This window comes from Vipera ursinii (genome assembly GCF_947247035.1).
Source record: "Vipera ursinii genome assembly, chromosome: 2".
In the NCBI taxonomy this organism is placed as follows: Eukaryota; Metazoa; Chordata; class Lepidosauria; order Squamata; family Viperidae; genus Vipera; species Vipera ursinii.
In genome coordinates this window covers 185,889,029-185,911,745 of record NC_139513.1, presented here as the reverse complement: position 1 = coordinate 185,911,745, position 22,717 = coordinate 185,889,029, and the positions used below count along the sequence as shown (strand labels likewise).

Below are 22,717 nucleotides of genomic sequence, written 5' to 3'. Positions count from 1 at the left end.
GTGTGTGTGTGTGTATGTATGTGTATGTGTGTGTGTGTGTGCATGTGTAAATTACTAACAAAGAATTAAGGTGAGTAATTTACACAAATATATGAGCTGTCCGGTGTGACTACTGCCTGTTTGATGGCCTTCAAGATAGGCTGAAAACAGGAAATAAAGATTTGCCCCATGTTTGGGGCCTAGCAAGGTAATCTAAATAGTTAACATTTCACACACACACACACACACACACACACACACACACACACACACACACACACACACACACACACATATATATATATATATATATATATATATATATATATATATATATATATATATATATATATATATGAAAATCAAGTATTTCTCACAGAAAAGTATTGCAGGAACACATGTTTTGCTATACACAGGTTTATTCCCTTTGTGTGTATTGAAACACAACAAAAAAGGGAGGAAAAAAAGCAAATTGGACATAATGTCAAACAAAACTCCAAAAATGGGCCGGACAAAATTATTGGCACCCTTAACTTAATATTTGGTTGCACACCCTTTGGAAAAAATAACTGAAATCAGTCGCTTCCTATAACCATCAATAAGCTTCTTACACCTCTCACCCGAAATTTTGGAATACTCTTCCTTTGCAAACTGCTCCAGGTCTCTCTTATTGGAAGGGCACCTTTTCCCAACAGCAATTTTAAGATCTCTCCACAGGTGTTCAATGGGATTCAGATCTGTACTCATTGCTGGCCACTTCAGAACTCTCCAGCGCTTTCTTGCCATCCATTTCTGGGTGCTTTTTGACGTATGTTTGGGGTCATTGTCCTGCTGGAAGACCCAAGATCTCGGTCGCAAACCCAGCTTTCTGACACTGGGCTCTACAGTGCAAACCAAAATCCTTTGGTAATCCTCAGATTTCATGATGCCTTGCACACATTCAAGGCACCTAGTGCCAGAGGCAGCAAAACAACCCCAAAACATCATTGAACCTCCACCATATTTCACTGTAGGTACTGTGTTCTTTTCTTTGTAGGCCTCATTTCATTTTCGGTAAACAGTAGAATGATATGCTTTCCCAAAAAGCTCTATCTTGGTCTCATCTGTCCACAAGACGTTTTCCCAGAAGGATTTTGGCTTACTCAAGTACATTTTGGCAAACTGTAATCTTGCTTTTTTATGTCTCTGTGTCAGCAGTGGGGTCGTCCTGGGTCTCCTGCCATAGCGTTTCATTTCATTTAAATGTCGACGGATAGTTTGCGCTGACACTGATGCTCCCTGAGCCTGCAGGACAGCTTGCATTCCTTTGGAACTTGTTTGGGGCTGCTTATCCACCATCCGGACTATCCTGGGTTGCAACCTTTCATCAATTTTTCTCTTCTGTCCACGACTAGGGAGATTCGCTACAGTGCCATGGGTTGCAAACTTCTTGATAATGTTGCGCACTGTGGACAAAGGCAAATCTAGATCTCTGGAGATGGACTTGTAACCTTGAGATTGTTGATATTTGTCCACAATTTTGGTTCTCAAGTCCTCAGACAGTTCTCTTCTCCTCTTTCTGTTGTCCATGCTTAGAGTGGCACACACAGACACACAATGCAAAGACTAAGTGAACTTCTCTCCTTTTTATCTGCTTTCAGGTGTGATTTTTATATTGCCCACACCTGTTACTTGCCCCAGGTGAGTTTAAAGGAGCATCACATGATTGAAACAATCTTATTTACCCACAATTTTGAAAGGGTGCCAATAATTTTGTCCGGCCCATTTTTGGAGTTTTGTTTGACATTATATCCAATCTGCTTTTTTTCCTCCCTTTTTTGTTGTGTTCCAATACACACAAAGGGAATAAACCTGTGTATAGCAAAATATGTGTTCTTGCAATACTTTTCTGTGAGAAATACTTGATTTTCTGGAAAACTTTCTGGGGTGCCAACAATTTCGGCCATGACTCTGTGTGTGTGTGTGTGTGTGTGTGTGTGTGTGTGTGTGTGTGTGTACACACATATGCGCGCACACACACACACAATTTTACCGCTTTTTCATGTTAGTCATTAAGTGAATCTAAATATTAAGTGAACTCCATGATTGTTAAGAAATTGGAAGCAAATGCCAGTTTCTAGAAAAAGAACTTGTAAACATGGTCAGTTGACCATGGGATACTGCAAACAGCTGTAAATGTGGCCCAGTTACTGAGCACCCAAAATGCAATTGTGTAACTTTAGAGGCACCTTATTGTTGGAACTTTGAATCCAGGTCATAAGTAGTCTGGGAAGGTCTTCTAAGTAACCGGTCGTAAGTAGAGGACTATCTGTAATGCACTGTATGGAATCACTGAAGTTCTAAGAGTTTATTTTTCTAAGCAGTTTGTTAGGTTCATTCCATGGTTGGTAAAAAGGATGTCAGAACAGTTATGTTGTTGTTGTTAGCTGCGAAGTCGTGTCCGACCCATCGCTACCCTATGGACAACGTTCCTCCAGGCCTTCCTGTCCTCTACCATCTTCTGGAGTCCATTTAAGCTCACGCCTACTGCTTCAGTGACTCCATCCAGCCACCTCATTCTCTGTCGTCCCCTTCTTCTATTGCCCTCAATCTTTCCCAGCATTAGGCTCTTCTCCAGTGAGTCCTTCTCATTAGGTGGCCAAAGTATTTGAGTTTTAGCTTCAGGATCTGGCCTTCTAAAGAGCAGTCAGGGTTGATCTCCTCTAGGACTGACCGGTTTGATCGCCTTGCAGTCCAAGGGACTCGCAGGAGTCTTCTCCAGCACCATAGTTCAAAGGCCTCAATTCTTTGGCGCTCAGCCTTTTTTATGGTCCAGCTTTCACCGTCATACATTGCAACTGGGACGACCATAGCCTTGACTATATGCACTTTTGTTGACAGGGTGATGTCTCTGCTTTTTAGTGTGCTGTCTAGATTTGCCATGGCTTTCCTCCCCAGGAGCAAGCGACTTTTAATTTCTTGGCTACAGTCCCCATCTGCAGTGATCTTGGAGCCCAGGAAAATAAAATCTGTCACTACCTCCATTTCTTCCCCATCTGTTTTCCAGGAATTGAGAGGGCCGGATGCCATGATCTTGGTTTTCTTAATGTTTAGTTTCAACCCATGTTTTGCACTCTCCTTCTTCACACATAACACGAGGCTCTTTAGTTCTTCTTCACTTTCTGCCATTAGAGTGGTATCATCTGCATATCTTAGGTTGTTGATATTTCTTCCGGCAATCTTAATTCCAACTTTTGATTCATCTAGCCCTGCCTTTCTCATGATGTGCTCTGCATATAAGTTAAATAGGCAGGGCGACAGTATACAGCCTTGCCGGACTCCTTTCCCAATTTTGAACCAATCAGTGGTTCCGTGTCCAGTTCTCACTGTTGCTTCTTGGCCCACATATAGGTTTCTCAAGAGATGAATAAGATGGTCTGGTACTCCCATCTCTTTAAGAACTTACCACAGTTTGTTATGATCCACACAATCAAAGGCTTTAGCATAGTCAATGAAGCAAAAATAGATGTTTTTCTGGAACTTTCTAGCTTTCTCCATGATCCCACGTATGTTGGCAATTTGATCTCTAGTTCCTCTGCCTCTTCGAAATCCTGCCTGTACTTCTGTTAGTTCTCGGTCCACATACTGCTGGAGTCTAGCTTGTAGGATTTTAAGCATAACTTTACTAGCATGAGAAATGAGTGTAATGGTGTGATAGTTTGAACATTCTTTGGCACTGCCTTTCTTTGGAATAGGAATGTAAACTGATCCTTTTCCAATCCTGTGGCCACTGTTGAGTTTTCCAAATTTGCTGGCAAATTGAGTGTAGCACTTTTACTGCATCATCTTTTAAGATTTTGAATAGCTCAGCTGGAATACTGTCACCTCCACTAGCTTTGTTGTTGCTCAGTTTTTCTAAGGCCAACTTCACTTCACATTCTAGGATGTCTGGCTCGAGGTCAGTGACCACCTCATTGTGATTATCAGGGACGTTAAGCTCATTCTTGTATAGTTCTTCTGTGTAATTTTGCCACCTCTTCTTAATCTCTTCTGCCTCTGTTAGGTCCCTGCCATTTTGGTCCTTTATCGTGCCCATTTTTGCATTAAACATTCCCTTCATCTCTCCAATTTTCTTGAAAAGATCTCTGGTCCTCCCTATTCTATTGTTTTCTTCTATTTCTTTGCACTGTTCATTTAAGAAGGCATTCTTATCTCTTCTAGCTATTCTCTGGAATTCTGCATTCAATTGGGCGTATCTTTCTTTTTCTCCCTTGCCTTTTGCTTCCCTCCTTTCCTCAGCTATTTGCAAAGCTTCCTCAGACAGCCATTTTGCTTTCTTGCATTTCTTTTTCTTTGGGATGGTTTTGGTTGCTACCTCTTGTACAATGTTGCGAACCTCTGTCCATAGTTCTTCAGGCACTCTGTCTATCAGATCTAATTCCTTAAATCTATTTGTCACCTCTACTGTATATTCAACAGGGATATGATTTAATTCATACCTGAGTGGCCTAGTGCTTTTCCCTACTTTCTTCAGTTCTAAGCCTAAACTTTGCAACGAGAAGCTGATGGTCTATGCCACAGTCAGCTCCTGGTCTTGTTTTTACTGACTGTATAGAGCTTCTCCATCTTTGGCTGCAGAGCATATAGTCAATCTGATTTCTGTGTTGACCGTCTGGTGATGTCCATGTGTAGAGCCGTCTCTTGGGTTGTTGGAAAAGAGTGTTTGCTATCACCATCATATTCTCTTGACAAAATTCTATCAGTCTGTGCCCTGCTTCATTTTGTACTCCAAGGCCAAACTTGCCTGTTATTCTGGTTATCTTTTGGCTTCCTACTTTAGCATTCCAATCTCCCATGATGATAAGGATATCATTTTTTTGTGTTATTTCTATAAGGTGCTGTAGGGCTTCATAGAACCGGTTAATTTCATCCTCTTCAGCACTGGTGGTTGGGGCATAGACTTGGACTACTGTGATATTGAATGGTTTGCCTTGGAAAACCCTATGGACAGTACCAAAAGAACAGTTATAGTTATTGTCTATTTAAAAAAGCTTTAAAATGATATCTGAATATACATTTAAATAAAACTACATGTAGTATACATTGTCCTTGACTTACAACCATTTGTTTAGTTGCACTGAAAAAAGTGACTTATAACCATATTTCACATGACCAGACAGTTCCATCCACCAGAGTTCTTCACCTGGGCACAGTGATAGACACAAGGAGGTGCGAGGTTTACCTGTCTCAGGAACGTCGGGACAGTATCCGATCCCTAGTCTCCCAGATCCAAAGGGAGCGAGTAGTCGCCCTAGCAATCCTTTCCTAACTGCTAGGGAAGATGGTTTACTGCATAGCAGTGGTTCCTTGGGCTCCCCTCCAATGGTTCTTGCTCCCATTCCAGAGTCTAGGCACCAGTTCCTCCAACCACAGGGTAAAGATCCCATCACAGACCCTGCAATCCCTCCAATGGTGGGTCTCCCCAGCAATGGACAGGGGAATCTTGTTCAAGGAGCCCAACTGACTCATTCTAACATCAGATGCCAGCTTGTTTGGCTGAGGAGCGCACCTGCAATCCCAGTTGGCTCAGGGTCGGTGGTACCAGTCAGATCAGAAGCACAACATAAACTGGTTGGAACTCAGAGCTATTCATCTGGCTCTACACCATTTTCGCCACACACTGTAGCAAGGGAACACTTTCTAGTTTTCATGGACAACATCGCGATGAAAGCCCATATCAACTGGCAAGGGGTCCCTCATGGCCCAGGCTCAATTATTAGGAACTTGGGCAGAGACCAACCTCTTGTCCCCCAAGGCGTAGCAGGTCTCGGGAGAGATGAATCGCCAAGCTGATTTCTTGAGCAAGGAAACAGTGGACCACTCCGAGTGGCGCCTAAACCCAGCTCTCTTCAGAGAGATATCGGAGAGGTTCAGTCACCCAGCACTGGACTTGTTTGCTACCCTGGTGAATTCCCAGCTCCCGAGATTCTTCTCCCGGTTCCCATCTCCAGGGGCGGAAAGGTAGATGCCCTCCGCAGTCCATGGCCCAGGGAGCTCCTGTATGCATTCCCTCCTCTCCCTCTGTTCCAGGCAGTTATTCAAAAGATACTGCAAGAACAGGCAGAGGTGATACCACTGAACTATTAATGGACCCAGACAACACGTTGTCTATTAAGTATTTGACTGTAAAATTAGAAAAATAATAAAATATTTATATAAAAAAGGACACCTGCCCATCCTAGACAAGTTTAAATCACCAGGATCAGATGGATTACATTCCAGAGTTCTGAAGGAACTGACAGATGTCATCTCGGAACCATTGAATCTTATATTTCAAAGATCCTGGAGAACAAGGGAAATACCAGAGCACTGGAAAAGGGCTGATGTGGTTTCCATCTTCAAAAAAGCAAAACAAATGGATTCAGGAAACTACAGACCAATCAGCCTGACATCAATACCTGGGAAGATCCCCCAAAAGACAATCAAGCAACAGATCTGCAAATACTTAATTAATTAATTAATTAATTAATTAATTAATTAATTAATTAGTTTTCTAAACCGCCCTATTCCCGAAGGACTCAGGGCGGTTTACAGGCAATATTTAAAAGACAATATAAAATTAAGATAAAAAATAGAATTAAAAAGAATTAAATTAATTAATAGGCCAACAATGTTTAAAACCTGAAACTAAAAACCCCCTCAGTCCAGGCCAGATAGATAAGTTTTTAACATTGTTTTATTGTTGGGCTATTATTAATTTAATTCTTTTAATTCTATTTTTATCTTAATTTTATATTGTCTTAAATATTGCCCTGTAAACCGCCCTGAGTCCTTCGGGAATAGGGCGGTTTAGAAAACTAAATAAATAAATAAATAAATAAATAAATAAATAAATAAATCTGCCTGACTATTGAAAGGTCTTTCAGTGTTCAGTTGTTTTAAGACCGGTTCTGCTAAGAATAGTCTTTTTAATTTCTCAAAAGTGGTTTGACACTCCATAGTGGAGTGGCTGGGTTTCAGCTTCCCCTCCCATTTGGTTTTTAATTGATTCGTGATGGGTAGTGCAATTTGAGCGAAAGAGGGGATGAATTGGCAGTAAAAATTTGCGAACCCAGGAAAGCTTTGCAGTTGTTTCCAGGTGCAAGGCGGAGCTCATTCTAACACTGCTCAGACCCTTTCTGGCTCCATCTCTATGCCATTCGGGGATATACAATACACCAGGTAATCAATTCTCTCCTTGTGGAATTCATACCTAGACAAGTTTGGCATACAAACAGGCTTTCCGTACCTTATTTAATGCCACTCTAACCACTTTGACATGTTCTTCTTTAGTCTCTGTGAATATCAGGATAACATCTAAGTAGACAAGTACCCCCTTATAAAGATGCTCTTGGACCCCTCAGATCCTGTGTAATGTAAGGACCCGGCTCAGACCCTCTTCCCAAGAAAGCAGAACTCCTGTAACGACTCATTTCAAAAGGAACTTTTATTAGGAGAAGTTGACAGCAGGTATAGAAGGCAGGATCTGAGAGGTTCCTGTGTGAATAAATAGGTTAAAAGAGCAGATGGCAAATCACACCCAATAGTCCATCCGGTCAGTTCAAACAAGCCAATTTCCAGGTGTGGATCCACTGTGGGAACAGGGATGATAAAACACCATTCCCAAGGTTGTTAGACCATTATGTCTTGTGCCTCTTCTTCCGCAGCAAGAGATAAGCCAGATGGCCGGAGGCACATTCCTTTCTCACCCCAGGTTGGCATTAATGGGAGAATAGTTCAAAGAGCAAGCAGATGGAGAGAAGCGAAGAGGATACATTGTAGTGGCTATAGTCAAGCAAAATTGTAACACCTACGACTTCCCCCCTCCCCCAAAGAGTATAGCAGAACCTGTAGGAATAAAGAATAAAGAAATGACCCCCTTCCCCAATACTGGGTTCTGACACACACCAACTGTTGTCACCTTTTCATCAAGCTGCTTGGCGATAGTATTGCAGCCCATTCCAATCTTGTGTAGGTCTACAATGTTGTCCCTGATATCCTTGGATAGCTCTTTGGTCTTGGCCATGCTGGAGAGTTTGGAATTTGATTGATTGATTGCTTCTGTGGAGAGGTGTTTTTTATACAGGTAACAAGCTGAGATTAAGAGCACTTCCCTTTAAGAGAGTGTTCTTAATCTCAGCTCATTACCTGTATAAAAGACACCTGGGAGCCAGAAATCTTGCTGATTGATAGGGGATCAAATACTTATTTCACTCATTAAAATGCAAATCAATTTATAACTTTTTTGAAATGTGTTTTTCTGGATTTTTTTTGTTGTTATTCTGTCTTTCACTGTTAAAATAAACTTACCATTAAAATTATAAACTGATCATTTCTTTGTCAGTGGGAAAATATACAAAATCAGCAGGGGATCAAATAGTTTTTTCCCCTCACTGTACCTAGTTTGGATAATGAAACATCTACAAGAAAACAACCAATCTCAGAGGGCACTGAGGACCCCTCATTTCAACCATGAGTTACAAATATTCTCCTTTATTAGAAAAATGTCTGCTCACTTTTCTGAACATTTCTAGAAACTGCCTATAGGAATTTCTTGTCAGATATAGAAAATAAGAAGCTAAAGAATTAATAAAGGCAACTACAGAAAAGCTAAAGGCAACTTTGAAATAATCTGTAGGGAGCCATGGTGGCACAGTGATTACAATGCAGTATTGCAGGCTAACTCTGACCACAGCCAGGGAGTTTGATCCTCACCAGCTCAAGGTTAATTCAGCCTTCCATCCTTCCAAGGTCAGTAAAATGAGTACCCAGATTGTTGCGGGCAATATGCTGACATTTGTAAATCACTCAGAGAGTGCTGTAAAGGACAACGAAGCAGTATATAAGTCTAAGAGCTATTGTTAGTGCTAGTTCTACTGGTCATGATCTATCCCTATAAACAGGCCTAACATGCCCCTGAATATCAATTGATAACATACAGGGGCATGTGAATGAGATAATCTGCTCCTGTTCTATTTGTGGATTTTGCATCTGACAGTTTGGAAAGTAGGAATGGTTCAGAATGGCTTTCTCCATGTAGAAAATGCAAAATCTGTATCATTGTGTTTTTTTCTCTTTTCTTTCCTAGAAGATGATGTTTGTGTATTCAAGTGTTCTGTATCAAAGGAGACAGAATGCAGCCGAGTGGGAAAACAGTCCTTCATTATCACATTGGGATGCAATAGTGTCCTTATACAATTTGCAGCACCAAGTGGTATGTACTAGCAATTTTGAGTTGTATTTGAAGTTTTGGGAAACAGTAATATTGCACTGGCAAATAATTCTATGTGCTGCCAACACATAGCATTTTCAGGATGGATAACATCTATCATGTTAAATAATTCAGTCTGACATTCTCTCCTATGACATCATCTGGATTGATTGTTCTCCTTAATAGAGGTTTTGGACCATCAAGTGGCAAAGTCATGCATTGTTTAGCCCAACTGTCTAGATTTTAATTTTAAACCTTTGCTACTTATGCTGTATTTAGTGGACAGGTTGGACATTTGTTGGAACATTTGGAAAAGTTAAGATATAAGAGAAAGGATATTTGGTAGAAAACCAAAAAAAAAACAAAATTTGTTTATCATGCTAAATTGTAACATTTTTATGGACAGTTATCTGTACTTAATTTAACTTAAATGTAAATATAGGATTTTCGATACTATTCACCTGTATTTGTTACATAAAAATGTACATTCTCTTTTTGTGTCCAAAAATTAACTAAATATATATGTATTAGAGAAGAAATTTCAAGCAGTTCTGTCATTTGTAAGCATGAACTAGTATTAAAAAGTTTAAATAATGAAAATGGGATGCACAGTTTAAAGTTGCTCCTTGATCCTCAGTTATCACTGGATTCACAGTTGATTATTGTGACCTGGATCACACTGGCATAGATGTGTCTATGGTGCTAGCTGTGATCCTTGCAGCAATGATTTAGACCAGGGGTGTCAAACTGCCAGCCCACGGGTTGGACACATCATCAGGAAGCTACGCTCACCCCATTGCCGTCAATGGTGAAAATGCTCCGATACGTTGCACGACATCATGTGATGTCGCAAGTTTGACATGTCTGATTAAGACATAGTAATAGTTATCCATGCCTTAGTTACATCATTGTGTTTAACTACTGCAACATGTTGCATGTTAGGTATTGCTTAGATTTTACTAAGATGTAGTCGATTGTGGGAATACAAGACAGGATCTGGCATTGTGTTACATTTTGATACTATATAAAGAATTGCATGCAGTTGGACCAAAATGTATTCCTTAAATAGTGGAAAGTATAGGAATGGTATGATTCCTTTTTGGAAAGATCTCTACTCCTTGTTGATTGCTTCCTGGGCATAGTTGATACATTGATGTTGACCTTTAAAGCCCCACACAGCTTAGGGTTTGAGTCTCTCCAGGACCGCATTTTTTACAATGAAGATGTTTGTCTCATCTCTTGTTTCAGACTATGAATGTTCTCCCTTGAGAGGAAAATTTTGTGAAATGGAAAACATCACTTCTACATTAGCTGAGTTTTAATCTGTTGATCTGAATATTACATTTAAATTTAGCATTTTTATTTGAAATGTTCTAACTGCCATGAGTAAGCAAAAAAAGCAAGGCATAAATCCAGTAAATAAATGAAGTAATTTATAAATGTATAGGTAGTCCTCAACTTATGACCACAACTGACCCCAACATTTATGTTGTTAAGTTTGGTAAAAGCCATTTTATGAATTTTCTTGCCACAGTTGTTAAGTGAATCACTGCAGTTGATAAGTTAGTAATCTGGTTGTTAAGTGAATCCGGCTTCCCCACTAATTTTGCTTGCCACAAGATTGCAAAAGTTTTTTTTTCTTCTCTTACTATACCTAGAGGGGCATGACCTACAGATTGGCTGGCATGCCTTTCTGTGGTATGGTAAGAATAAAACGCATAGATATTTCCAGAACCATGCTATAAGAAACACTTCTCTTAGAATGGGAAAAAATAAAAGAAAAAAATTATATTAAGATACCTGAATGGCTTTCAACAATGGAAGCCTTTGCTTACCCAAACTTAATTAACTATGATAAACTTGTAACATATAAAGACTTACTGGACAATGAAGGAAGATTGAAATCTAGACAAGACTTACAACAACAAGGTATTGACCTATCGTGGCCATACCTACAAATCCAATCAAGATATGAAAAAGACGTGAAAACGATGGGGCTGTATAAGGAACAGACAGAACTTGATCTTACATTGCTAAAAACAGATGAAAAGCTGATTAAAAAACTTTATAGATTACTGCTTAACTTAAAGATGGAGGAGGAACAAGTTAAAGAAACAATGATAATATGGGCAAAAAACGTTGGACATACTATAGAGGTTGAAGAATGGGAAAAGTAATGGGACAGAAATATTAGATTAACCAAAGCTGTACCATATAAAGAAAATTTGTATAAAATGTTTTATAGATGACACATGACACCAGTGAGACTAGCCAAAATGTTTAAAAATACTCCAAATGTCTGTTGGAAATGTAATCAAAGACCAGGTACTTATTATCATATATGGTGGTCATGTCCTAAAGCAAAAAGGTTTTGGCTTAAGATACATCTATGATTGGAGAAGATGATTAAAAAACAAATAGAATTTAAACCAGAATTGTTTCTGTTAGGAATGATAGGCCCCATCTATGACAAGGAGAGCGGATACTGTCATAATCCATTTATATCACATTCATAAATGTATGTTTAAAATATTGTGCCTCCCCCTGGATTCTGCCATCTTCTGAGGGGGAAGGAGAAGAGGTGTATTCAGCCTGCCTGTAGGCTATCTTCAAAGACCAAGAAAAACCTTTTGAACTGGGGACAACAAGGGGGAGGGTTAGGGAAGAAGGGATCCGGTCTGTATCTCCATTTGAAACTGAAAGGAAAAAGGCAATAGCAAAAAAAAAGCATGAGAAAATTACCCTTTCCCACGGAAGGGCCTGACACCTAAGTTTAATTAATGTGAGTCTGACCAAATGGGGTTGAAGGGAGGGGGTTGAAACGGGAATCCTTTATATAGTATCAAAATGTAACACAATGCCAGATCCTGTCTTGTATTCCCACAATCGACTACATCTTAGTAAAATCTCCTTTTTGGACAAGCCTGGTTCCAAGAGTTCTTTATTTCCCATCGTCCAGTACGCTCACACAGAGAAGGCCTCCTCAGGGTACCGTCAGCTAGGCAATGTCGGCTGGCGACCCCCAGGGGGAGGGCCTTCTCTGTGGGAGCGCCAACCCTATGGAATCAGCTCCCCCCTGAGCTTCGTATGGCCCAAAACCTCCAATCCTTTCGCCGCGGCCTCAAAACACACCTGTTCCACCTGGCTGACCTAGGCTGACAGGCATTTTAATTAATTTATATTTAGTATTTTTAATTCATTTTTTAAATTCTCTAATTTTTTATTGCACTGATGTTCTCAATTTCATTTTATCTTGATTTATGTACTTATTATATGTTTTGTTGTTAGCCGCCCTGAGTCCTTCGGGAGATAGGGCGGGATATAAATCCCATCAATAAATAAATAAAATAAATTTCCTAAGATATGAATTGGGTTGGGTCCTGACAGTAGACAGGATCTGCTATAAGAGTCAACCTCGAAGGAAAAACCTTACCGGGGGACTTTGCAACAAATGCAATGTCTGGCGATGAAGCAAGAGAGGAGGGAAGCCCCACGGAGAGGGAGTCTTCCTCCCGAATGAAATCCCAGGAACGATGGGAAGCTGAAGTGTCATATTCCCCCGGGGAAGAAGCAGTGGAGCAGCACGACTGAAAACCCCGATGGGCGTTGGAAGGAAAAGTGAGTGAGAAAAGGCATCGGGGGAAGTGGCCCCAAGATGGAGCAACCACCAACTGGGATGGAGGCAAGAGATGGAGAGCTCCCTGCACGTCAGTGAAGAGGAGTGGATACTAGAAAGAGCGATTGACCTGATGAAGACAACCCTTAGCTCACTATGAGAGGAGAGAGCTGAGTACCGCAGCCAAGGCAGCGCTTGGGGCCTCAGCGGGAGAGGTAACGGAGGGGATCCAGCACCTGAAACCCGACGGCCGTCCAATGGAACAGGAGTCGCTGCCTCAGCAGTTACCCCCCCAGAACCACAGACGGGGATCAGGATGAGGAGCGATACCATCCGCAGCGCAGACAACGCTCCAGTCAAAGATTCCCGCCCCTGGAAGTCAAATTCAAGGGGGAGCCATCACGACTGGGATTTTTCCTAACCCAAGTCCTCAGCTATATGGAAGAATATGGACGGGATATCCCCAGTGACAAAACCCGCATCCGAATTGTGCAATCCGCTTTGGACGGATCGGCTGCAGACTGGGTGGTGAACCTGCATGACTCCGACGCCCCAGAACTCAACAATTTCAACCGATTCATGTCATCCTTGAGGCGGCGGTTTGAGGATCCTTTGGCTGACCGTAAGGCCCGGAAGAGAATCAAAACAGTGAGGCAGGGCAGGCGGGCGGTGGCCAAATATACCCAAGAATGCCCAGCCATCGCCAGCAAGCTGAACTGGCCAGAAGGCATCCTCCTTAGCCATTTCAAAAACAGACTAAACTACAACCTGTATGACGCTTGCCTGCCTCGAGGAGACCCACACCATCTTGACAACTGGTATGTCCTGGCGGAGGAAGTGGAAATAGACCTATTGAAGAGACACCGCAGAGGAAAACCATGGGGCCTCCTGCCACTCGAGCAAACACGCGAGGGGGAAAAACCACCGGCCACAGCTAAAAAAAACCAGGATGTTTCAATTGCGGGAGAGAGGGCCACCATGCCACGGAATGTCGCTCTAAAGCCCCTCCACGTAAAACAGAGGCATCATCTTCCAAGAAGCTGGGGAAGCCCCAAGGCAACCCAAAAGAATCTTCCATGAAGGGGACAGAGGCGGTAGAGTCCACAACTCCTGTCAAGAACTGGGGTGGTGGACACCTCGGAAGATAGCTCAGAGGGAGAACCAGTGGTAAGTGGACCCCTTCCACCCATACTTAAGACAGTGACTATATTAGCTTCCTCTATACCTAAAGCCGTCGAAATAAAAGCTCTGATAGACTCTGGTTGCATCGGCTGCCTCATCAGCCCAACGCTGGTGGAGAGACTGAGCATCCCAGTGAGGAGGCTAAAACAACCAATCTCCTTTAGTCAATTAGATGGATCAATAGCTGGGGGGGACGAGCTACCCTAGCCACTTTACCAATTCACCTAGCCCTAGGGTCTCATGAGGAAGACATAACGTATATAGTGGCCCCAGGCATGGAATGCCCAATGATTTTAGGACTGGAATGGCTGAAGAAGTGGAACCCTGGGATAAATTGGAGGACAGCAGAACTCAACTTCCCAAAAGGGGAGCAGAAAAGCTTAAACCCCCAAAGCACCCCCCCAACCTGAAGGGAGGAGACAGCATCAGTGGGGAAAGAGAAGGGGTTACCAGAGATACCGGAGGAATACAGGGACCTTGCTGAGGTTTTCAGTGAGGAACGGGCAGATGAGCTTCCCCCCCCACCGCCCCACAGACTGCGCTATAGAATTCAAACCCGGGGCAAAGCTCCCAAAACCCAGGATGTATGCCATGAGCCCAAGGGAAATGGCACAAATGGAAAGATTCATAAAGAAAAACTTAGAAAGAGGATTTATCGAGCCTGCCAGACCCACAGTGGCCAGCCCGGTTCTACTCAGGGAGAAGGACGGCTCTTACCGCTGTTGTATAGATTATAGTAATCTGAACACAATTAGTGAATGCAATCGGTACCCCTTACCCCTAATGAAGGATATGCTATCCCACCTATCGAAAGGAAGGATTTTTACCAAACTAGACCTGAGGGAAGCGTATTACCATAGTAGGATTAAAGAAGGAGATGAATGGAACACTGGATTCAACTGCCCATTGGGTTACTACCAGTTCAAAGTACTGCCATTTGGACTGCAAGGGCCCCCCGCAGTCTTCATGCAATTAATTAATGATGTGATAAGGGCGCACCTATATAAGGAGGTCCTGGTTTACCTAGATGACATCCTGATATTCACTGAGACTAAAGAGGAACATATCAACCTAGTCAGAGCAGTCCTGAAAACGTTGCGAGCTGCCCATCTATACGCTAAATTATCGAAGTGTGAATTCCACCAGGAAAAAATTGACTACCTGGGATATCGCATATCCCCAGAGGGCATCGAAATGGACCCTGAGAAAGTCAGGGCAGTATTAGAGTGGGCAACACCCCCCCCGCACACGGAAGCAATTGCAAAGTTTCCTGGGTTTTGCAAATTTCTACCGCCAATTCATCCCCGCATTTGGCCCAATAGCCATGTCCCTCACAAACTTGTTGAAAACGAAAGGGGGGGTCCCCCGTGAAATCCAGCCAGCCTCTAAAGTGGAGAATGGAGTGTCAAGCAGCATTTAAGAGGCTAAAGAGACTTTTTTCTGCTGAACCTGTCCTAAAACACCCAGATCCCGACAAACCTTTTGTGATACAGGCAGATGCGAGCGATGTAGCAGTAGGAGCCGTATTATTACAGGAAAAGTATGAGGGGACGTTGCAACCATGTGCCTATACATCCAGAAAATTCACAGAAATAGAACAACATTGGCCAATATGGGAAAAGGAAGCTTTCTCATTGAGGTGGGCATTATTAACATGGCGCCAGTTTTTAGAAGGGAATAAAATACCTTTCCAGGTCTGGACAGAACACAAAAATTTGGAAGCACTAAAAACGCCCAGGAAACTCACTCCTAATCAAGCCCGCTGGTCCCAACATTTTCACCGATTCAATTTCAGCCTCAAACACTTACTGGGGGGAAAGAAATTCCTGGCAGATGCATTATCCCGCATGCCCCAATATAACAGCACACGGGTGACTGACTTTAAACCACTGATGCCTGAACAACAACTGGCAGCACCAGTCACCACCAGGCCACAAGCAAAAATGAAGCCGAAAGTAGATAGCTAAACTGGAATAGAATTCCAGAAGGCTTTGTAAAGCGATGAATGGTTCCAGAAAAATAGGCGTGTGTACAATTAAAGATGTACTACCTTGGGTGGGTGAGAAGTTATACATACCTGCCACCCAGAGAATCAATTTCATGCAGCTGTGCCATGATACTAAATCAGCAGATCCTTTCGGATTTGTAAAAACCTTACCCTTAACTAAAAGGCAATTTTGGTGGCCATCCATGAAAAAGGACATAGAAAGCTATGTGGGCAGCTGTCAAATTTGCACGATGGCTAAGAGGTTGCAAGGGAAATCGCCAGGTCTGTTACAACTGGTGGCGAACCCCTCAGCCCCATGGAAAGAAATACCTTTTGAACTGGGGACAACAAGGGGGAGGGTTAGGGAAGAAGGGATCTGGTCTGTATCTCCATTTTAAACTGAAAGGAAAAAGGCAATAGCAAAAAAAAAAAGCATGAGAAGATTACCCTTTGGACAAGCCTGGTTCCAAGAGTTCTTTATTTCCTAAGATGTGAATTGGGGTGGGTCCTGACAGATACTTAATGTTACATTGTGCAGAAATGGATAGTTTAACTTTAGAGATTAAAGAGAAAATACTTTCAGTTTACTAAAGAACTTGGAACAAATTTTATCAATGGCTAAATAAGCGAGTTAGAGAGAAAGTTATGTGATATGCAATTTTGAATTTGAGTAAGAAAAATACTATACATTGAAAACTTAGTATTGTTTATGATAATCTATTATACCTACCATATTATTATTAGCTTTACTACTTTTATTTATATATATTTACCCAGACAATATGCTGTTTGTCAAATATTGAATGTTATTGGGGGAAAACCCAAACCTCACCCCCAACCTTTCCTGTACCCTATCCCAAATTCCCATCCCATTACCCCCCTTTTTAACTCTCTAAAAACTAATTGATTTTAAAAAAAAAGATTGCAAAAGGTGATCACATGACCCTGGGACAGAGCAAAGGACCAGTTACCAAGCATCTGAATTTTGATCACATGATCATGGGGATGCTGCAAAGGTCATAACTATGAAAAGCAGTCATAAGTCACATTTTTCATTGCTGTTGTAACTTTGTACGGTCACCAAGCAAACTGTTGTAAGTCAAGGACTACCTATATCACATAACCTGATTAAATGTTCCTAGAGAAAAGCCCTGGGCAAGTGTTCCCATAAAAATCAGGTACCACCAGGTTTTGGATTACACCTCGTTGTTTGTATCCTTTTTGGATGTGATTGGAGCAATGTAATTTGAAATCTGAAAAACAATGTTTGGCTTTATCTTTAGACTTCTGCTCATTTTATAATATCTTGAAAAATTGCCGAGGCCATAGCATGGAGCAGTCAGTGTTCAGTGAGCGCACAGAGGAATCATCTGCTGTGCAGTACTTCCAGGTAGGTGACTTCAACAATTGTTGTTTTTTTCTGATGGAGGGATGGAGGAACTACGTCAGCTCCTTGGATCCACTGCTGAAGATCTGTTGCTTGCATGTTCTTGAAAACAAACTCTAGAGGGCTAGCTAATGAAGAAACTAAGTAGGACTTTTCCTGCTGGAAAATCATGTAGATTCTTGACATGCTTAAAATGCAGGAAAATTACCAATACACGGCTCAGGGATTTGAACAGAAACTACAGATTCTTAAGTGCTAGGGTCTCGGACATGGACCCAACATTAGGTGTTGGAAATGTTAACGAGCATTTTCTAAAATTGTAGCATTCCTTTTTGTGAGTGAGCGCATTGGTTTTAGCAGATACTTTTTGTTTCCTCTTTTAGTTTTATGGATACTTATCCCAACAGCAAAATATGATGCAGGATTATGTCCGAACAGGCACGTATCAGAGAGCAATCCTGCAAAACCACAGTGATTTCAAAGATAAGGTAAGGCTAAAGTTTAATTATGCCTTAAGTGCAACCAATGAAGATTCCGTCTGAATATTGCATAGTTGGTAAAGGGTAAGACTGAATTTACATATTGTCAGTGCTTTTTTTCTAAAAGAAAAAGGTGGCGGAACTCACACATGTCATACAACCCGCCTTGCCTACAAGGTTCCATCCAAAAAATGTGCCGGAACTCCGTTCTGAGCGTTCTATGAGAAAAAAAGCCCTGCATATTGTAAATATGTATTCAAATATCATATCTAAGTCACATTACTCTAATATTTTGCTTAGTCTATCTGGAAATGATGGAACCTTGAAGAGTTTGAAAAAGAAGGATGTGGTCTGATTTAGTAACACAGGGATAGGGCAATAAATGATATGCACACACATACACCCCAAGTTTCTCTCATATAAAATACTATTGAACAGGAAAATTTTGATCTGCAGCTAATCCTGGATGAAGCTCAAAAGGCAAGGTACACATTTTGAGTTTTGTAATAATCCATTGCTATAAATTGAATTACTGGTAGTGCTGATAGCCAAGGAGCAGGCATTATCAGCTTCCATTTGTTCATCAACTGCACTGTTTTCTAGAGATAACTATGCCATAATTATTAATGCCCTAATTACAAATATTTTGAATTGCTGCAGATCTCCTAATCTTGTGCCCTCCAGATTTATTGGACATTAACTCTCAAAAGGTTGTGCATAAGTATTCAAGTTGTGTCTTCTTCAAAGCAGTTTTTCTGCTTTGGATCCAAATAGCTGCATATCCTTAATAAATACACCAGTAATAAACAAATTTAGAACTTTGAGCATTGGAACCAGAGCTTGGATATAGGATCTACTTTTTCAAATTTTGTAGCTATAAGGACTTGCCTCAGTTAAGCCTCCTAAGAAAGCAGAATTCTTAAAATTTGCATTGTCTCAACAGGAACTTTTATTGGAAGGTATTGATAGCAGGATTTGAGGATTTCCCGTGTGAAACGTTGCATTAAAAGAGCCCTTTCAAACCCCATCCCAACTGTCCATCCATCTGGTTTTCAAGGCTGTCAGGTTTTTCCGCGGCTTCTTTCCCTCCATGTGGAGATAAGGCCAGAAGCACATTCCTTTCACACCCCAAGAAAGATACTTCAAAGGGGATAGAGCAAAGCAAAGGCAGAACACCCTTGGGACCCCCTCCCCCCAATAGAATGTCAAAACCTGAAGATGAGGGTATAGGAAAGAAATACAAAATACATTGGGGTTCTGACATGCCACCCCCCCTTAAAAAAAGACAGATCCACCTGGAGAAGAGAAAATAATAACAGGAAGAGAAAATGAAACATAGCGGTAGTCAGGTTTATCAGTGTAATGAGCATGAAAACGTTTGAGCAGTCTAGGGGCCCTCACTTGCTTTTTGTGTATCCACTCATTCTGGCAGGCCAGGAAGTCTTTCCATGCCACTAAGTATTGGGTAAACCCATGGTATTTTCTGGAGTCTTAAGATTTCCCTGATTTCAAAATGTTATTCCCCTTCCACCATAATTGGTTGTGGTGGAGGGGCTATTGCTGGCCTTAAAGGCGAACTCATTTCAGGTTTTAGCAAACTATAGTGAAAATGAAGGCATAGGAAAGAAATACAAAATACATTAGGGTTCTGACAGTAGCTGTCAGTAAGGATGGCTTAGTTTTATCTTACATATTTAGTATTTAATAAATATTTAATCAATTGTAAGACTCCATTTTATGGAAAAGATTTTACTGATATTTAGTTTTTATGATTTTATTGATTTAATTTTTCCTCCAGATTGTATTAGATGTTGGCTGTGGTTCTGGCATCCTGTCATTTTTTGCAGCCCAAGCTGGAGCAAGAAAAATTTATGCAGTGGAAGCGAGCACGATGGCTCAACATGCAGAGGTTAGTGTGAGACACCCACGTGGCCACCTCATTCAGCGACTACAATCCAAGCTCTCCTGTTGAGGTTGTTAAATGACCACACCAGGGATATCTCAAGGTGCGGGAGGTCTTGAGAGATCTGGCCTCCACTGGCACATGGAAACTTTCCACGAATTGGAAGGCCTCAGTCAGTGGCGCACAAAAATGTGCTTTAGCTTGCTGGGCCTAGTGGCATGGCCTCCTGTCTTGCTGTCCCCACTTCTGAGAAACCTGACCTTCTCTTCCCCCTCCACACACACACATACCACTGGCCTTCTCTCTCCCCCACCAAGCCTGGGTCCACTTCCCTTTTTCTTTTCCTGTAGCTACTGACAAGTACAGTCAGCTGGTGAGAGGCTCAGCTAGAAAGCTAGTGAATGCAAATTTCTTGAAGGCCATAGAGGCAATCCTTCTCAAGGGTTCCAGGAACAGAAACTTAGACTTCAACCATACTAATATGCTTGGGGCTTCTTCGAATTTACCCATGAAACTGCATTTGATAACCTGCTTGTGGAAGAAAGGAACATGCAGTAACTACTAATAGCAAATATTTTATTGTAAACATAGTAGTCTTACTTGGCTGGCAAACAGCAGACTTTTATATCCAAACTAGATTTCATTTATAGAGGTTTGGGGTAAATTAATATGCCCCTGTATCTAAAGCACCTCTTTCTTTCTAATTGTCAGCTATCTGAAGACCTAATTCTCGTAAATATCTGTGTAATGTCTGCTTTCTAATTTTTCCTTCTTTCTGTCCAGGTTTTAGTGAAGAGTAATAATCTTACTGATCGAATTGTGGTCATTCCTGGGAAGGTAGAGGAAATCTCACTTCCAGAACAGGTGGACATCATTATTTCTGAGCCAATGGGCTACATGCTTTTCAACGAACGAATGCTGGAGAGTTACCTGCATGCCAAGAAGTATTTAAAACCTAGTGGTAAGTAACTTCTTTTTTTTCTTCTGTTCATTTGTGTTCGATTCTTGGAGACTATCGACACATCCCTGCAATTTTCTTGGCAATGTTTTCCAGAAGTGGTTTTCCGTTGTCTTCTTCCTATGGCTGAGAGCATGTGACTGGGCCAAGGTCACCCAATGATAATGAAATAGAGGGAGGAGAAAGAGGAACTCTCTTCTGGCATGCTCAGGATGGTGTTGGGAATTTTGATACTAGGCATTGTTCAATTAGTTAACATAGGTTAGTTAACATAGATCTATTACACACTGTTTTGGCTGCCTCTTTGGTGGGAAATGTTTCTCTGCATTCTGGGCACTCAGTATCATTATTGAAACCAGTCTGGTTTCTTTGCTTTGTTCTGGATGGTGTCTAGACCAGAGGATCTGGGCTAGAGGGGATAAGGCTGGTCATAAGTCAGGAGCTTGGATATATGCTGCTACTTGATTACGTGTTGGCTCCTCCAAGGATAGCATTTATCAGATCAGTATTATATATATGACAGTAACACTAGTTATATTCTGATCATTCACTGACTACGCTCCTGCTGTATTACTATAAATAGTTATCAACTTAAAACCACAATTGGAACTAGACTTTCAGTCATTACAGTCATAGGCTCAGGTATCCACTTGGACCCAATTTTACAATTGTTTTTATGGTCATTAAGCAAATCATTAAACGAATCATGCAATCATAAGTCTGAATCCATTCTTCCCAAATGACCATCTTTTGCCAGAAACTGACAAAAAAAGTAGCAGATTGCACTCACCTGACCAAGGGTTGCTGCAGCCAGTTGTAAATGTGAGCCATTTGCCAAATGCCTGAACTTGGCCATGTGACTGTGTGATGGGTTAGGATGGTGTGATATTGCCTGAGGCCACCATCACGGAACAAGTTGTTAAATGACCAGCTGTAAGTAAAAGGACTGCCTGTATTGACTCTTTTTTTAAATGGTGAATCATATCTGGTGTGCTATTGAATAGTGAGTTTAATTTGTTCACAGGTATGGCAGAATAGCTCTTAGAACAGAGTTTACAGCTAGGACAAGCCAAAATAGCTGATTGGGAGAGCATTAGTCTGAAGTTCTAAAGGTTTTCACTTAGAGAGCTAGTTCAGTGTAGTAGTTAAGGTATCAGGCTAAAAAGCAAGAGACTGCGAGTTCTAGTCCCATCTTAGGCACAAACCTAGTTGATTGCCCTTGAACTGGCCAGTTTTTTTCAGCCCTAGGAAGAAGGCAATGGCAGACGGCTTCTAAAAATCTTGCCAAGAAAAAATTGCAGTGTTTTGTCCTGGTAGTCTCTGAGAATCAGACATGATTGAATGGGGGAAAAAAATCTAGAATATTTTACTTTTTTCTCAATCTGAAAATGAGTTTTTGCTATCACTTCTTTTTGATTTTCCATCTTCATATTTTGTTAACATCTTCAGAGGACAGGTTTGTTAATTTTAAATCCAGCTAATGTACAAAATTCCTTGAACTCTTCCATTAATACCTCTATTATTCCATAGGTTTTCCCAAAATTGAAACCAAAGTGTCTGCAAATGCCCTTGGTTTATATACTTACCTATTGTTTGTTTGAAGACAGACTTTACTATGATGAAATCATTGGAGCAGCAGAAATTGATAAGTTGTTCTGCTTTATTTTGTTTTCCTAAGTCTTATATTCCAAATACATTTTCCTTATTAATGTTTCCAAATTTGGCATTCCAGTCACAAAGTAGTACATCTTGCTTGCATGTTCTGTGTATTTTAAATTTATCATAAAACTCATTCTCTTTTTTTGAAAAAGTGCTTGGAGCATAGTTATTTGAATGTCATATGAAAGGGTTGTCTGCAAAGTATAATTGATATTGCTTGGTCATTGATTGGATTGTAGCCAAGTACAGGTAGTCCTTGACATACAACCGGTCACTTAGTGACTATTCAGAGTTACAGCAAATCCCAAAAATGGGTCTTACAACCCAGATTTGAAGTT

At 41.2% G+C, this 22,717-nt stretch overlaps 1 protein-coding gene across 7 annotated transcripts in view; it reads left to right on the top strand.

The window, feature by feature from the left end:
* Positions 1–22,717, top strand: part of CARM1 (coactivator associated arginine methyltransferase 1) — a 156,639-nt gene that overhangs the window by 65,724 nt on the left and 68,198 nt on the right. For 6 of the 7 annotated variants that reach the window (XR_014491433.1, XR_014491434.1, XR_014491435.1 and 3 more), the window contains exons 2-6: positions 9,086–9,211; positions 17,277–17,383; positions 17,764–17,868; positions 19,658–19,768; positions 20,546–20,723. Coding sequence is in view for 4 of the 7 variants with exons in the window: in XM_083354473.1 (XP_083210599.1) it covers positions 9,086–9,211; positions 17,277–17,383; positions 17,764–17,868; positions 19,658–19,768; positions 20,546–20,723 (627 nt within the window). In the remaining 3 variants the exon portion in view is untranslated. The remainder of the gene's footprint in view (positions 1–9,085; positions 9,212–17,276; positions 17,384–17,763; positions 17,869–19,657; positions 19,769–20,545; positions 20,724–22,717) is intronic. The other variant, XM_083354472.1, reaches the window with a different exon arrangement.